The sequence below is a fragment of the Lemur catta genome, chromosome 15 (genome assembly GCF_020740605.2).
Source record: "Lemur catta isolate mLemCat1 chromosome 15, mLemCat1.pri, whole genome shotgun sequence".
Classification (NCBI taxonomy): Eukaryota; Metazoa; Chordata; class Mammalia; order Primates; family Lemuridae; genus Lemur; species Lemur catta.
The window spans coordinates 39301736-39317931 of NC_059142.1; the positions used below are offsets into that span (position 1 = coordinate 39301736).

Genomic DNA, 16196 nt, shown 5'->3' on the forward strand with positions numbered 1-16196 from the left:
GCCGGACGGAAGCTGGGGGGCGGGCACGCGGCGGGGGCGGGGACCGACGGAGCCCGCTGACCCCGGAGACAGAGGGGAGCGCTTGCGGTCGCGCCGCCCCGCCCCTGGACCCGCGCGCTGCAAGGGGCCCGGCTGGTGCCGCGGGGCCCCGGGAGGTGCGGAGCTAGGAGGCGAGGCTCGCCCAGCGCCGGGACCGGCCTCCGCCTCTAAAGGTGGCAGGTCTCTGCCTCTTATTTCCTCTGACCCCTGTGGCAGCCTCTTCTGGGGTATCCCTTAGTCGCGAGACTCACTACATGGGGAGAGGGCCTGTGTCAGGAGCTTCCGCGGGGAGGTTTCTGTCTGGGACCCTCTTGGGAAGTGGTCTCTATCTCTGCTCTTTGTGGGGGGAATCTTGTCCGGAGCTCTTGGGGAGCTTGTGTTTGGAAGTTTGCCTTTGGGGAGATCTCTGCCTGGGGCCTCTTCAGAAATCGAGTTTCTGTGTCTGGGCTTTCTCTTCTGGGTCTTTCAGTCCAAGGGCCGCAGAAATTGTCTCCTTCCCAAAGGCTTTTTTTCTTAGATTTCTTCACTCTGCTCTGATGTTCTTCATCTTAGCCATGGACTTGACTGGGGGTTAGAGGGAATTGTTTGTCCAGGTAAATCGTAGAGAAAAGCAAATTATCTTTTCTGTTTGCTCACTCTTCCCAGATGAGGTGGCTTAAGACAGCCACACAAAATACTATTCCTGCTTCTTTTTCCATGGGGTCATGGTTGAAGAGAAGAACTTGGGCTGAGCTCCCTTAACTAACGGATCCTCCACATCTTGTGCACAGAAAGGAACCCGGCTAGTGGTTTCTTTAAACTAGTGACTCTCCTCTCTATTTATAGCAACATTAACTGAGCACGTGCATTGTGCCAGGTACTGGCTAAGTACTGAGAATAGCAAAGATGAATAAAATACAGCTCACGGGCCAGTAGTGGACATAGATCAGTTCAATACTCTCCGCTGGATAGGGAGGTACTGAATCCCTGAGGCTATGCAGTCAGTGCAGAACTTAGGCTCTCAGTTATGGGAGGTCTGCCTTCTGTTTTGATCCTCTCTTCCCTCTCCTCACTCAGTGCGCTTCTGTTCCCCAAGGTTGAAGCCCAAGCATGGGGAAGAGCTGCAAGGTAGTCGTGTGCGGCCAGGCATCTGTGGGCAAAACTTCAATCCTGGAGCAGCTTCTGTATGGGAACCATGTAGTGGGTGAGTGTTGGTGGTGGTGGGGGGAATGGTGGAAGAAAGTGAAGAATAAGGAATACGATTTGTTTTTGTTTTTGGGGGGTGGGGGCAGAGTCTCACTCTGTTGCCCAGGCTAGAGTGCCATGGCGTCAACCTAGCTCTCAGCAACCTCAAACTTCTGGGCTCAGGTGATCCTCCTGCTTCAGCCTCCCAAATAGCTGGGACTACAGGTATGCACCACCACGCCCGGCTAATTTTTCTATTTTTAGTAGAGACGAGGTCTCACTCTTCCTAAGGCTTGCCTCGAACTCCTGACCTCAAGCGATCCTCCTGCCTTAGCCTCCCAGAGTGCTAGGATTACAGGCGTGAGCCACCGCACCCGGCCCAGGGAGTAGGATTTGATCACAATATGCAAAGGCTAAGAGCTGCTCCTGGTGGTTTTTGTACCCTGAAGAGTAAAACATCATAAACCCCAACTCTACAGCATTAAACAAATCTGGAGGGAGGAAACCCAACATCCAAGATAGGGAGGACAAGCTCCCATGTCACACTTTTGCTTAGCATGGTAGGAGTGTGAGATTAACGTCTGTTTCCCCGAATCATTTTAGTCCTGGCCAGACTTTCAGTTCTCTGGCCTCTACTCCTCAGCCCCCACATTCCTTTCTCTCCCTGTCTGGGCAGCCTGTTAGGATGTCCTCGTCACTCACGTTTCCTATTTCCTTGCCCACTTCAAACAGTTTTCTCATTTTATCCCAGGTTCTGAGATGATCGAGACGCAGGAGGACATCTATGTGGGCTCCATTGAGACGGACCGGGGGGTGCGAGAGCAGGTGCGTTTCTATGACACCCGGGGGCTCCGAGATGGGGCTGAACTGCCTCGGCACTGCTTCTCCTGCACTGATGGCTACGTCCTGGTCTACAGCACGGACAGCCGAGAGTCCTTTCAGCGTGTGGAGCTGCTCAAGAAGGAGATTGACAAATCGAAGGACAAGAAGGAGGTGCGTGTCCTGGGCTCCTTGGGAGCATCAGTGGTGAGAGAGTGTGGGTCCTGGGCTGGCTTTGGGGGGCGTGGCATGGCTCTGTTCTCCACTTAGTTGCCAGGAGGTGGGTTAGGAGCTAAAGGTGGGGTAGAGGCCACTGAAAGTCTTCACCCCAGAGGTGGCCACGTGTTGAGGCTGCTCAACCAAAGAGGCTTCTCTTTAGCTTATGGGGTCCCTGACCTAACACATGAAGCCCCCCTAATCTTTCTTCTTGGCAGTTCTGGATTGTTAGCTATGAAGGCTCTTCTGTTCTCCAAAATCCCTGTCTAATCTACAGCTATTCTGGGTGTGCTTCCTCACCAGTTGTTTAGTCAGAACTAGTGACTGCTGGCAATGAGTATGTATGGGTGACAACAGGGCTTGTGATGGAACTCCGGGGGGTGGGGGGGCAGATGGAGGCCAGAATTTGAACAGAGGAAGAAGAAAAAACAACCATTTCCTTCCCCTCCATCAATAGTTTCTAATATAGAAAGACATAAGACATCAGCCATTGAGACTTTTCTCTCATAGAATTCCTAGGTGGCTACCAGCCCTATACCTGTTCTTGGGTCCATGGTATATCCACAGGCCTCTACTCTGTCCCTCTTCCCCAGGTCACCATTGTGGTCCTTGGCAACAAGTGTGATCTCCAGGAGCAGCGGCGTGTAGACCCAGACGTGGCTCAGCATTGGGCCAAGTCGGAGAAGGTGAAGCTGTGGGAGGTGTCGGTGGCTGACCGCCGCTCCCTCCTGGAGCCCTTTGTTTACCTGGCCAGCAAGATGACCCAGCCCCAGAGCAAGTCGGCCTTTCCCCTCAGCCGGAAGAACAAGGGCAGTGGCTCCTTGGATGGCTGAAGAGCTGCCATTCCTTCTTCATTCTCCCAGCCCCATTCTAGGGGCTCCAGAAAATGGGCTGAGAGCAAAGCAGGGGAGGGGCAGGCAAGCTGTCCTTCCTAGTCAGCAGGGGAGCTCCCCACTAGGCAGGCCCAGGCCACTTTTGCTCCCTCTGAACTCCAGGAAGTGCAGAGAATCTTGGTTAGCACACCCTCCCTTCAAACATCCAGCTTCCTCCCCACCCCCAGCTTTCATCCTGTCTGCCCCACTGTCACCTGGGGTGGTTGTGGGTCAGTGTCCCTTCCATCTGCTCTGGACCAGAAGCAGAGCTACCATGCAGAGGTGGCCATTCTAGGGTCTGGTTCCTATTATAGGGGTCCCACCTTCTGGGCTTCCTGCCAGTAAAACACACGCACACGCACACACACGCCTGGATTCTAGAGCAGGAGTGTCCAGGCTTCTTGTGTGTGTATGCTGGCATTAGGGGTGTGTCCTCATCCCTCACCCTGACCTTTCTCCTAGTCCTTTCCCTAGCTGGAAGAAGCTAGCTTCCTGGGAGTGTAATTTTCTGTTCTAAACACCCCTCCCACCCCCCCCAATTGTTTCACTTCCTCTTCCTGCTCAGGGAGCAGATGGGCCTCATTGGTCGAGGTGGAATGGAGCGATGACCAGCTGACTTTGTGACCCAGCAAGACCTTGCCCCTCTCGGCGCCAGTTTTCTCATCTGTAAGGTGACTGGAGTTGCTTAGCCTATCTCTTGGATCCTCTCCAGCGCTATGGTTTTATAAAGCTGTGGCCTCTCCCTCTTCAAGGTGCTAAGCCCACCGGCCCTGGCGGCTGGGACAACGCTCCCTCCAGCCACCAGGGGGCGGGAGTGCTCTTTCCACTCGGTCGCCAGAGTGGCTGCTCAGTGCCCAACCTGCAGACCTCTCGCCCGCAGGGCTGTTCTTCATCCCTTCCTGTGGTGGTTTTCAGCTCATGGCTGGACTTCTATTTAAAAGTGACCTGTATTTACACGCCTGCTGCTGCGGTGAAGGCTGGCCAAGGTGCTCCTCTAAAGCCCTTCTTACCTCAGATGCCTGAACAGAACGAGGCAAACCAGTAGCAGCTTCTCAGGAGCTGACGGGTCTTCTGCCGGGGCTCAGAGGGTGGCTACACGCTCAGCCAGCTGTACAGCCAGCTTCCAACACACAACTTCCCGTGCCCACCTTGTGCTTCTAGTGCACACACCTAGCCTGGGCGAGACCCTGCAGCCAGGCAACCTCCAACACTCGCCCCTTCTCCCCAGGACGGGAGGCGAGCCGAGCAGGTGCCCAGGGCTGGGCAAGTAGGATTAGGACATGTACAGGCTTGGGCTTCAAGTTAATTTATTGATGCTTTGGACACAATAAAACCACAACTGCTGTTATCAAAAAGTTTCCCTGCCCTCCCCCCTTTTTCTTGTTCTCCCATTGGAAATATCTTTTTAAAAAAACAAGGTACAGATGGACACTGGCAAAGTCCCATACTGTGGGGTAAGGGGTGGGATGGAGTTTGTGACACTGACTTTGACAGCATGAGGATGGGTCCTGCGAGCGGGTGTCGGACTGCATCCCAGCACTCTGCTTCACAGTGGGGTGCTGGTCCGGTTGAGAAGAGGGAAAGCTGAGTTTAGTGCTGGGGACCAGGGGTGGGGAGTTGGAGGGGAAGCTCTTCCTTTGGGACCCCTGGGGGGATTTGGTGTTAGCCTGGTCCATAGTCTGAGGGAGACCCAGTGACACCCCCCCCCCACAAGAGCTGAGGTTCAGGAGGACTCAGCGAAAGGCCAGGAAGGGAGAGCTTTTGTGGGATGGGTCACTCCCTCTATTGAAATTGGGCCCAGTCAGAACATCACCATCACCTGCCCCATTCTAGCTGCATCTTGTCTGAACAGATGAGGCCCCCCCAAAGCTTTCAGAGCCAGCCCTCACCCTACTTCCTTGGCTCTGCCTCACCTTAGCACTGCTTGATCAAGGGACTCTTGGGTCCCCTTTTCTTTTCCATGGTCTTTTGCCACACCCCCACGGTCACCTTGTCCTGATAGCCTTGTGCCCACTCCAGCTTGAGACCCTATCCGCTATCTCCAGTGACTCCAGAGAATCCAGTGAGGCCCTGAGCCTGGCTGTGGAGGTCACAGGCTTGTCCCATGCTGGGAGAGACTGGCTTGTAGAAGCCAGGATTCCTGGAGTCTGGCCATGTGGGTGTAGGTCTTGGGTCCATGAAAATGAGAGCACCACATGGCTGGGGCTGGGATTTTGCATACATCTTTGGGATTTATCAGGCTGGGAGGTGCAGGGGAGCCTAGGACTAGCCCAGAAGGCCTGGGAAAGGAGGGTGGGAATGGTCCTTGGACCAGGGGGCTACTGGTTGAATCCCCAGTCCAGACAGGGAAGGGCAGCTGCCCTTAAAACAAGCCCAGCCCTTCCTAGTTTGGGCAGGACCCCCTAAACTGTGGAAGGCAGTCTCTGTGGGATGTCGGAAACAGAAGCATCTTTAGGACAGGAGGAGATGGCGAGTGGCTGTTGGGAACTCAGCCCTGGCCTCCCCATGAGGGCTAATACGGGGCAAAGACGATGGGTCCCGTGGCAGGGCGGACGGCTCCCGCTGGGGTGCGAAACAGAGCTGGGCCCAGGAGTGGAGCTGGAAATAGGGTAGTGGCTGCTGTGGGGGCAGGCCGGAGGGCCAGGGGCCCAGGCAGGGCACAGATGGCAGCGGCTGTGGTGGGGAGTGGGCTGGGTAGGAAGCGGGCTGCCAGCGTCTTGGTGAGTTGCTTCTGCAAGGCCAGTTTAGACTACACAGAAAAAAAAAAAGGAATGGACACAGTCTGTAACCCAGAAAATCCCACCCCCTCCCCGGGCCCCATCCTCTGGTGTTTTGCTGCAGGAAAAACGTGCCTTTTAGAGTTCCAAACCTAAATCCTCTCCTCCCTTTCCACCCCCAATATTCATTCCAAAGGGCTTTCTCTACCACCTGTCTTCCTGACCAGAGGGAGGAAAATCTCAGGGTGGGAGAAGGGAGGAGGGTGCGGGTGGGGTGGGGATGGTCTCTAGGAGATGCACGCCCACCCCTCGCTCTGGACCCTAAGGTTCCTGCCCCAGCCCAGCTCCTATCCAAGCCCGCCTCCCCGGAAATTCCTCTGGGCAGATCCCAGGACAGCCCAAAACCCAGCCCCAGCTCCTTCTCTGCCTCTGAGCTGGGCAGCTTCCTTCCTGCCCCACCCCCAGTTGGACCCCACCGCCAGCCCACCCTCTCCCGTCCCCACCCGGGTCCCAGCTCTGTTGCCTGGAGACAGATACCTTGAGGATACTCACGGCCAGGGCTGCGTGCTTCTGCAGCTTGCTGTGCTGGCTGGAGGGCTTGGGGGGCTTCCCCGCCAGGCGGTCTTTGTGCCTCCTGCTGCTCATGTGCTAATGAACAGACAGATAGACTGGGGACAAGACTAGGAAGCCCAAGGACCCTAAGACTACTCTGTCATCCTCAACTGTCTCGCCTTTCCTTTACCCACTACTCACACGTTCAAAGCATGTTGCCTGAGTCCTCACCTCTCCCTCACAGCTCCCAGGAGCGAGGCCCTGGGAAGGGGAAGTAGGACTTGGCCTTCACCCTCAAGGAGCCCATGGCCAGCTGGCCTCACTCCTGCACACACACACACCCCCAGCCCTCCCTATTCTGCTCTACCTGCCCTCTGTCTCCAGGCTTCCTCTTCTCCTACCTTGCCCTGCCCCAGCCACCGCCCCTGGCTCCAGCCCCAATCCTGGCCCCACTTTTCCCACCTGCTTGAGCTGAGTCTCTGAATTGACCTGGAGCTGACAGAGGGCACAGTGGAAGGGGGGGCTGGGCCCCTGCCGGCCACCCCGGCCCCCTGTCACTCTCTTGGCCTTGTGTCCAGCCCCTCCCCGGGGCACCGGGCGGCCCCGGCCCCTGCGGGGAGCCCCTCGCTGACCTTCCACCATCCACCGGTGCTTGGCTCCTGGAGGGAGGGAAGAAAGTGTATCAGTGCAGAAGAGGGGCTGCAAGGGCCCCTCAACCTCATGGCTGCTCTGCACGTACGCTGCCCTCCAGCCACATCAGATTTCTCCTCCCAGCTTTTCTCTTCATGCCAACCTCCCCCAAGGAAGGTCTTCTTGCAGCGCGACGGGTCAGCTTCCCTTTTGCTCTAATTTGAGTCCCTTCTGCTTCTGATCTAACGAGAGATGGAGGAAGTATCTCCTGTCTTCTCTGGGGTGACCTTTCAGAAATGTAGTGACCTTTAGTTCTTACTGCCCCAGATTCCTCTTCCCAATTCTGCCTCCCCAGGGATGAACGGGAGAGCCCAGCAATGCCTGCCCAATAACAGCTGCATACAACACATCTGCTACCCAGTCCTTGAGTAAAGCACCCGGGAACGCAGGCCTGCCTGTCCCCCACCTCCCCCAGGCTCCAGCTCCTGCGGGCACTGACCTGTGTTGTGAGCCTGAAGTTGGGAGGCCGAGTTCACGGTCACCTTACACGTGGGGCAGTAGAGGCGCCCCTTCTCGCTCCTGCCTTCCCCACTCACACTGCTTTCCACAGCAGCCGCCGCCGGCTCAGGCCCTGGTGCCTCTCTCCCAGGCTCTGGGGAGCAAGATGGGCAGGAGGAAGAAGAGGAAGAGGAGGCAGCGTCCAAGAGATCTGCATGGGCTGGCTCCCTGGGTGCAGGGTCCGGAGTCACTGGTGGCTGGAGTGGAGGGCTGAGAGGAGGAGCTGCAGGAACTGCTGGGGACATGGAAGGCATCGGGGGAGAGTATGAGGCCTGAGATGATCCTCTGGACCATGATTCCAACCACTGATGATGGAGGTGACATGGTAGGGTGGAGGGGTCCCTGGAAGAGGGGTAACCAGCACTGGATCCCGGGCCCCCACTCTCCCCCTAACTCACTGGGCAGACTTGGGCCTCAGTTTCCCCAGCTGAAATTATAATGTTGGACAGAGTAGTCTCAGAAAGCCCTCAAAGCCCTGATATTCTAGTTATTTGCTAACCATTAAATAAGCAGAAATCACCAAAAAGATGCACTAGAATGTTCACAGAGCACTATTCGTAATAGCATAAAACTGGAAACCATCCAAATGGCCACCAACAAAAGAATAACTTTTGTGAAAACAGTGGTATGGTCATGCTGTGGAGCACTAATAGCAATGAAAAAGAACCAACTGCAGCTACATGCAGCAACATGGATGAATCTTGCAGACACAATGTTGATGAACATGAGAGGAACAAAACCCAGACACAAAAACCTACATACTCTGATTCATCAAACCCAAGTGAAACTGATGTATGCAGAGAAAAATCAGGATCTGTAGCTGGTTGAATAGTATCTCCCCCCAAAATTCATGTCCATCTGGAACCTCAGAATGTGACCTTATTTAGACACAGTGTCTTTGCAGTTAAAATTAGTTAAGGCGAGGTCATGCTGGATTATGGGGGGACTAATCCAGTGACTGGTGTCCCTATAAGAAGAGCATGTGGACAGAGAGGCACACAGGGGAGAACGTGGTGTGAAGACGGAGGCAGAGATCGTAGATGCATCTACAAGCCAGGGAACGCAGAGGACTGCCGCAGCCACCAAAGGCTGGAGCAGTTTCTGCCTCTGAGTCCCCAAGAAGGAGCCAACCCCGTCAACACCTTGATTTCAGACTTCAGAACTGTGGGAAAAAACATTTCTGTTGTTTTCAGCCACCCAGTTTGTAGTCATTCGTGATGGCAGCCCTAGGAAGCTAATACGGCAAGATGGTGACTGGGAGGGGCCCAAAGCTGGCTTCTGGGTGCTGGGAACATGTTTGCTGATCAGGGTATGTTCAGACTGGGACAATTCATCGAGCTGTAGATGCACGTGCCTTTGTTGTATGTATGGAATACTCCAACACAAGCAAAATTAATAAGCAGAAATCTCTCAACTCTTTTTCAGAAATCAGATTTCAGAGTGGAGCGGGGAGGGGCGGAGAAGAAGAGACTGACCTTTGCTCTGTGGCTCTCCGGGGGCTCCACTGGCCAGTGTCAGGGCCGGGGACACCACTGCCCCATCCTGGGCCAGGGTTTGTGGCCTCTGCTTGCTCTTGGCAGCTTCGACAGCCTTGAGTTTTCTGGCGTGTTTGTGGCCTTTGTAATGTGCTTCAGCTTGGTTCTGGGGACGGGAGGGCATGAGGTCACCATTCATTCACTGAGTCCACATGCCCCATCCAAAGCAGGAGCGGAGCAGGGGGACAGGCCAAAGGGAGGCAGGGCTTGGGTCTCACAAGGAGCAAATCCTTGTCATTGTCCTCATCATCACAGCATGAGTGGCCCCGAGGTTTACAAAATGTGTTCTCATACTTGAGCTCCAAGGCAAGCAGCCTCTGCCTTCAAATTCCAGTTCAGCCACTTAGCAGCTGTGCATCTTTGGGCAAGTCACCTCACCTCTCTAAGCCTGAATTTCCTCACCCATAAACTTTGTGACAATACTGACCTCAAGGGATTTTCAAAATTAAATGGGAACATGAATTATAAGGACCTAGTATATATATACAATAGATGCTCAATGAATGTTAGTCATCAAGTTTATAAATGTACAAATGGAGAGCAGTCCTCACACTTAGGGGTATATGCACCCAAAACATTCATCCCTTTGTTCATTTTTAAACAGGTAGTTATTGAGCCTGCTGGTTCCCAGGCACTGTGCCAGGGGCCTGCATGAGGAAGACATGGTCGCTCCCTCAGCGCAAATTCTCTGTCCTTTTTTTTGCGGAACTCATGTAACCTGAAAACCTGGCGGGAACCCCCAAATCTAGCCTGTCAATGTCATCTAAGGGTCCCCCCTTGTTGCTCCCCGGCCTACCATTCCCCAATGTAGGAAAGACAGGCCCGTGGCCCCTCCCTAGACCCCTCACTACAGCAGTCCTGCTGACACCTAGCCTAAACCCGATTGCCTGGACAGGAGGTAAACTTTCCCTGGGAGGCCAAAATGAGGCTCCTCCTCTAGCTAGGGTAGAAAGTATGCAGGCTTTTAAGGTCAGCCAGTCCTGGGTTCAAATCCCAGCTTTGCTACTTACTAGCTGTGTGGCTTTAGGCAAGTCACCTAACCTCTCTGATGCTCAGTTTCCCCATCTGAAAAGCAGGGATGATAGTGCCTCTGTCCATCTCAGGTGTGTCGTAAGAGCTATTAAATAATTCAGATGAGCATGAACACATTCTGTAAATTCTCAGGTGCTTTAAGAACTCAACTCCAGACCAGGAGCTAATGGGGTGGCCACCGGGACCCAGAGTGGGGGAAGGATCCAGAACAGGAGAAAGGCCTGCCTGCAGGAGGTAGGAGTGGAGAGGGGGGATTGGGGATGGGGATGGAGTCCCAGGGGGCTGGAGCTGAGCAGTGAAGGGTTGAGGGAAGGGGCAGAGGAATCTGGAGAGAGGAGAGGAGAGGATAGGATGGAAAAGACGGACCACAGCCCCTTTGCCACCTGTATTCCTCCTGGGAAGACTCTGGAAGCCCAGTCTCCAGCCCTCCCCACACACCCCTCCCCAGGCCTGCCTCTCCTACTCCCTCTCACCGCTGAGTTGAACCTCAGGTGACAGATGTTACAGGAAATGAAGAGCTTCTTCTTCAGAGGGGAGGGGACCCCAAACGTGTGGCTGATGACAGCTTTCTGCACTGGGTCCATCTGTGAAGGGGGTGGGATGGCACAATCACCCTGGGGTTGGCTCAGGAGGTGGGGGCAGTAAAAAATTCCCAAAACTCAAGACTACCAGGGAGGGCTGAGGTCAGCCTCTAGGAAGAACTTCCCCGTCCTGTGGATTTTAGACAGAAAAAGGAACAGTCTCATCCCTGGCTGACTTTATCTATCAGCCCGGACTTCTGTTCGGAGGCAGGGGGATGGCCAGAGTGACCTACAGGATTTTGGGAAATAGAACAATGTCCTGGTGATCACCCTGGCATCTCTTCCTGCCTCTCTGGGTCAGTTTTTTTTTTTTCTCCTTTGCAAGAATTACAACATTGGGACAGAGAGTTGGTCACAAGGAGAGGCAGGGAGGGGACAAAGAATCCTTCTATTGGAATTTCTTCCCCTACAACCCCGGCCTTTGGGCCTGGAGCTGTGGGCTGGAGGCTGATACCTCTTATCTCATCAGATCTGCCAGTCACAGGGCCTGAGGCTTCTGACAAGCTCTCTTGAGAGAATGAGGCCAGGCTGGGGAGGTGGGGGTACGTGGGGGGCCAGGCAGCAGCACGTGAAGGTCTGAGGGTTCCCTGAGTAGTAGGATCATTTCTTTGGAATATTATTAATAATTTGGGTGTTTTTTTCTTTTCCTTACTTTAAGTTATTTTTTTTTTCTACCGAACCAAGCCTTTACGTTCCCTTTTCTCGGGGGCCTAGGTGGTTGGGCCAAAAGCTGTTGTCTGAACTTGTCAAGAGAAACTTTCCAAACCTTCCCAAGGAAGCAAACAGAGCTTTTAGAGAAGCGCATGGGTGCAGAAACTTCCCTGAGAATATAAAAGAGGTTCCAACACTCACAGCACCCAAGGCTGGCGAGGTGACATAAAATTCATACCGCACTTGTCATTCACACACTTACACACATGGAAATGTGCAGACTAGTGCACAGGACACACAGCACAGAAGCTCACAGGCAGTTATGAATTTACAAACAAGCAGCACGATACACGCTCACATGCATACAAATGGCACACGACCACAGACAAACCACACAAAAACGCATGTGCCCAGAGGTCAGACATACACCAAACACATACACAGAAGACACAAAGACACAAAAAACCCTCAGATACATAGGCACACATATTGATTACATACAATTACCCAGGCATAAAGGGTTGTTTATAAACACACACACTGGACACCAACATACAAACTCACATCCACATATAACACACAAAGACCTACAGAGACACACTCTACAACAGACGGGCACACCTCAATTGCACACAGACACACACAGATCTTCCACAAAAGTCCCTATACAAAAACCCAAGTGGAACCTACAGTTTACAGGCCCTGTAGGCCCAGTAGTTGTGATGGCAGGGTGGGGAGAGGGGTGATACCGTCTTATTCTCCAGCCTAGGAGAGGGCAGGGCCCAGGGTCCCTATTTGGGGAGCACCTAGTCCTACTGGGGAACGTAGGAGGAGAATGAGCTCTTGATTAGACCCAGCTGCAGAGAGCTGGCCCCTCTGAGCCCACCTTCTGCCCACCCGCAAGCTTGGCTGCATGCCCCCACCCACCAGCCCGGCCCGTACCGTGCTGAAGTTGGGGAAGAGACTGAGCGGGGCGGCGCCATTGAAGTGGAAGGCGAGCAAGTGCTTGAAGTCCAGCGGGGGCTGCAGAGGCCGGGTGGGCAGGGGCAGGGAGGCCAGCAGGGGGCTGGGGGCACTGGAGGCCGGGCCTGCTGCAGGAGGAAGAAGGGCAGGGTCTGAAACGGGGAGCAGCCACAACAAGAGGCTGGTAGGCTTCTCGGGAGTGGAGCCAGGGCAGACTCCTGTCCCTCTTCACAAAGTGCCACCAGCCAAACCCAGGGCAATTACAGGCCCCATTTCTGTGCCCCTCCTCCCCACAGTTGGGGTAGCAGAGTCCACAGCTTCAGGCTCCCAGCCCAAAAGAATGACCCTCCCGCCCCTACACAGAGCATAACAGCCCACCAAACCCCCAAGGGGAGTCCAGCCAAGAGAAGGGACAGAAGGCTGGGGGGCGGGGGGGGGGGGGCCTGACATACACACCACATTGGAGACTGCATTATGTGCTGGGTTTCCACTTTATTGCAAATTAAACTCAAACCCCGGGGTCTAGGGAAAAGGCCAGGCCCCTCCCCTCTCACTCTAACTATCTTCCCCTCCCTCCAGATCCCCACACATTCACAGCCAGGGCGGACGGGCAGACCGGCAGGAATGGGAACCCCATGGGATCTGAAGGGATGTGATCCCCAGCTCTGGTGAGGCCAAAACCGCTTCCCCCAGGAGACAAATAAACACGGATTCCCGGGTCAGGCCCGAGGCCAGGCCCCAGAGGCAGCAGGTACAGCACTGTGGTTCTGCAGTCTTTGGTCTTAAAGATCTGAGGCATGGGCAGGGGAGGGCTAGGAACTTGGAGAGCAACCAGACTTTGAGGAAGAAAAACTTAGCAAAAAATTCAGTCCATTTGGGACTTTTTTGGCCCTTGTCATTGCAAAACCAAAAGAAGTCCTTTTAGATTTTTGTGTGTTAACACTATGAAAGATAGGATAGATTTATTTTACATTTATAGACTTATAAGTCTATATACACTGTCACATACAGAAAAGCCCTAAGGCAGCTTATTGGTAAGGAGGAGAGGGAGGGCACCACTACCTCTCTTGAACTGTTGTGCCCTCGAACCACTAGCTTCTGCACAGAGAGGGTGATGTGCTGTGTGTCAAAAACAAGTATGGCGCTCCCCAGTCACATGTGAAGAGAAGGGTTACTGTCAGGAGCGGGTCTAGGACATAGTCAAGGGCCAATTCTCCTTTTCCTCACCTGTCAATTCCTGAGGCCCAGGTTTCCTGCCTCCAACCAAGAACTCCCATCTTTTTTTCTAGGGCCAAAACTTGGGCCGAGTCTAGAAGATTAAAGGGTGAGCTAGCTACTCCTCACCAACTCTGCAAATGACAGGAGTGACTTAGAGTGCCCCAGACCCTAGCACCTCCTGCCCACATGCCCAGGCCCCTCTGGACCCAGTCCCTTCCTCCACAGTCCACCAGGCAGAGCAAGCATGTGGAAGGCAGGTGGGGGGCCCCAGGGCCCAGGGAGTCCATAGCTACTAAGTCAGCCTGGGGTTAGCACGGTCAGGCCCAGCTTGGCCCTTGGAGTGCCCAGGGCCCCAGGCTGGCTGGGCAGACAGAAGGCGGTCACCTTTAGGTGAGCTGAGACCCGAGGAGCCCCTCTCCCCACCCACTCTCTAAGAACTCCACGGCCAGCGCAAAGTCAAAATCATGCAGCGGGGGCCCATCCACTGCAATCTTCACCACGTGGCCGCCCCGGCCTTCCCCAGCCCCGCTCTGCCCCCACCACCGCAGCTCCCGGCTGCGGCCGACCTTGTCCAGGAGGCCGGCGCCCGCGGGCAGCGCCAAGGCCAAGGCGGCGAGTGCGGCGAAGTCGGGGAAGAGCTCGTGCAGCTCGGAGTGCTCGCACGCCAGCTGGGCGCACAGGGCCCGCGGGCCGAGCCGCCCGAGGCCGAACACCACGCGCTTGAAGAGGGCGAAGTCGCCCAGCGCCCGCTGGCGCACCACGGCAGGCGCGAAGCCCCGCAGCAGCACCCGCAGCGCGCCCTCGCCGTGTGCGCCCAGCTCCTCCGGCGCCTGCGGGTAGCGGCGGGGGTCGAAGATCGCCGCGAACGCGGCCACGGCGTCCAGCGAGGGCCCGGGGTAGGAGTCCCGCAGCCCCCTCCGCATGGAGTCCAGGAAAGACCCCCGGAGCTGCTCCAAGCCCCGGACCGCAGCCTGGGAGTAGCCGAGCAGCTCCACGCCGCGGTAGGTGCAGCGCCCGCTGCCCGCGTCAGGGTCCGAGGACGCCAGTTCCTGCAGGAAGCTCTGGAGGCGGGCCCCACCTGAGCCGCGCTGAGCTTGGAGGGAGGCTGTAGCCGTCATCACCAGGGGCTGCAGCAAGGCCAAGTCCGGCTCTTCTGGCTGCAGGACAAGGGCGAGCTTCTGCACAGAGGGCAGAGCGTCCAGCAGCAGCTGTGTGAAGGCCACAAAGGTGAACTGGCGCAGGGCCAGGGCCAGGGCCCCAGCCGTAGGCGAGGCTGGGGCTGCAGACTCCAGGGTGGGCACCAGGCAAGGCCAGGCCTCAGCCACAGCTTCTATGACAGGCAGCAGGGAGGCCCAGGGCACTGGCCGGGGCCCTGCCAAGTCAATAGCTGCAAGGTCCAATGCTGCCCGGAGCTCAGGGACCATATGGGAACTGGGGCCACCATGGAGGCGGAATAGGGAATCCAGTATGCTCTCATATTCACCCAGGTAGGGAGGGGGCTCAGGGTCTGTCCGGCCAGGGAGGCAGTGCAGCTCCGTGAGGAGTGGGCAAGTGGCCCGCAGCTGGGGGCCTACACTCCTCAGGCGGTCACTGGGGAGGCTTGAGCTGAGCCAGGCCAGCTTGGGTGCGGATATGCCAAAGGCCTGCAGGATGTCCAGGAGTTGGCCAGCCGTGGCCTCACCCTCCTGCAGCTCCACACTGCCCAGGAAGGTGGTGGCAGGCTGGCCATCGCAGGGGGACACCGAAGTGGCAAACAGGGCCAGACTGTGGGACTCAGCCCAGTCCTTGGTCTCGTCCAACACCAGCCCCACATACGGGGATGCCTTCAGGCGCTGGCAGGCCTCTGTGTGCAGGACGCTGGCAATGGCCACCTGGGACAGCCAGGGAGAGAAAGAGAGAGAGGACAGAGTTAGTTTGTCCTGAGAGGGGGAGACAGTGCCAGGTGGTGGAAAGAGCACAGGCCTTGGGGTCAGACAGACTTAGGGACCAGTCCTGGCTTTGCCAGTTACTGGTGGTGCTACCTTGTACCAGTCACTTCACCTCTCTGAGCCTCAGTTTTCTCAGCTCTATTTTTTCTTTTCTTTTCTTTTCTTTTCTTCTTTTCTTTTCTTGAGAGAGGGTCTTGCTCTGTCACCCAGGCTGGAGTACAGTGGCATCATCATAGCTCACTGCAACCTCAAACTCCTGGGCTCAGGCAATCCTCCTGCCTCAGCCTCCTAAGTAGCTGGGACTACAAGAGCCTGCCAACACCTGGCTAATTGTTAAATTTTTTGTAGAGAAGAAGTCTCACTATGTTGCCTAGGCTGGTCTTGAACTCCTGGCTTTAAGCAATTCTCCCACCTCAACCTCCCAAAGTGCTGGGATTATAGATGTGAGCCACCATGCCCAGCAGTGTTCTCAGCTTTAATACCTGCTCTGAGTTAGCACCTGCCCTAAATCTTCTCAAAGGGTTATTGTGAATTATAAATAGTAAAAGTGCTTTATGAACCATAAAGAGCCCTAGGAAGGCTAGTTTTTTCCTTGTGTTCTCCTACAACATCGCCCCAGTCTGCCTTGTTCCTGGGGGTCTCCCTTCATCACCTTGCTCAGGAATTAACCGATAGTTCACTCCCAACTCGCGACCAGTTACACAAGGTCTCAGCCGTGTGC

At 55.4% G+C, this 16196-nt stretch overlaps 3 protein-coding genes across 11 annotated transcripts in view; 1 reads left to right on the forward strand and 2 right to left on the reverse strand.

Moving 5' to 3' along the window:
* NKIRAS2 (NFKB inhibitor interacting Ras like 2) lies at nucleotides 1-4468 on the forward strand. 5 transcript variants are annotated; one of them, XR_006728986.1, is made up of 6 exons: nucleotides 51-219; nucleotides 1115-1222; nucleotides 1955-2196; nucleotides 2832-2924; nucleotides 3676-3781; nucleotides 3991-4468. XR_006728986.1 is itself a non-coding variant. In XM_045526554.1 (5 exons), exons 2-5 carry the CDS (start codon nucleotides 1129-1131, stop codon nucleotides 3724-3726), a joined length of 480 nt encoding a protein of 159 aa, XP_045382510.1. In that variant the 5' UTR covers nucleotides 51-219; nucleotides 1115-1128; the 3' UTR covers nucleotides 3727-4468. The 5 variants fall into 5 exon arrangements, 4 of the variants coding, with proteins under 4 accessions (XP_045382508.1, XP_045382510.1, XP_045382507.1 ...); XM_045526554.1 differs by having other exon boundaries at nucleotides 3676-4468; XM_045526552.1 differs by having other exon boundaries at nucleotides 1-155; nucleotides 2832-4468.
* Nucleotides 4409-16196, reverse strand: part of ZNF385C (zinc finger protein 385C) — a 26632-nt gene continuing 14844 nt past the window's right edge. Inside the window, exons 2-8 of one of the 4 annotated variants that reach the window (XM_045526549.1) lie at nucleotides 12309-12454; nucleotides 10608-10718; nucleotides 9043-9208; nucleotides 7509-7799; nucleotides 6842-7038; nucleotides 6365-6475; nucleotides 4409-5859 (exon numbers count right to left, since the gene is read on the reverse strand). In XM_045526549.1, the coding sequence (XP_045382505.1) occupies nucleotides 5623-5859; nucleotides 6365-6475; nucleotides 6842-7038; nucleotides 7509-7799; nucleotides 9043-9208; nucleotides 10608-10718; nucleotides 12309-12454 (1259 nt within the window). In that variant the 3' untranslated portion in view covers nucleotides 4409-5622. Of the gene's footprint in view, nucleotides 5860-6364; nucleotides 6476-6841; nucleotides 7039-7508; nucleotides 7803-9042; nucleotides 9209-10607; nucleotides 10719-12308; nucleotides 12458-16196 lie in introns of all 4 variants that reach the window. The other 3 variants (XM_045526546.1, XM_045526548.1, XM_045526547.1) reach the window with 3 other exon arrangements.
* The window catches only part of C15H17orf113 (chromosome 15 C17orf113 homolog), a 9039-nt gene continuing 5644 nt past the window's right edge, over nucleotides 12802-16196 (reverse strand). For both annotated transcript variants that reach the window (XM_045526545.1, XM_045526544.1), the window contains one exon: nucleotides 12802-15418. In XM_045526545.1, coding sequence (XP_045382501.1) covers nucleotides 13934-15418 — 1485 coding nt within the window. In that variant the 3' untranslated portion in view covers nucleotides 12802-13933. The remainder of the gene's footprint in view (nucleotides 15419-16196) is intronic.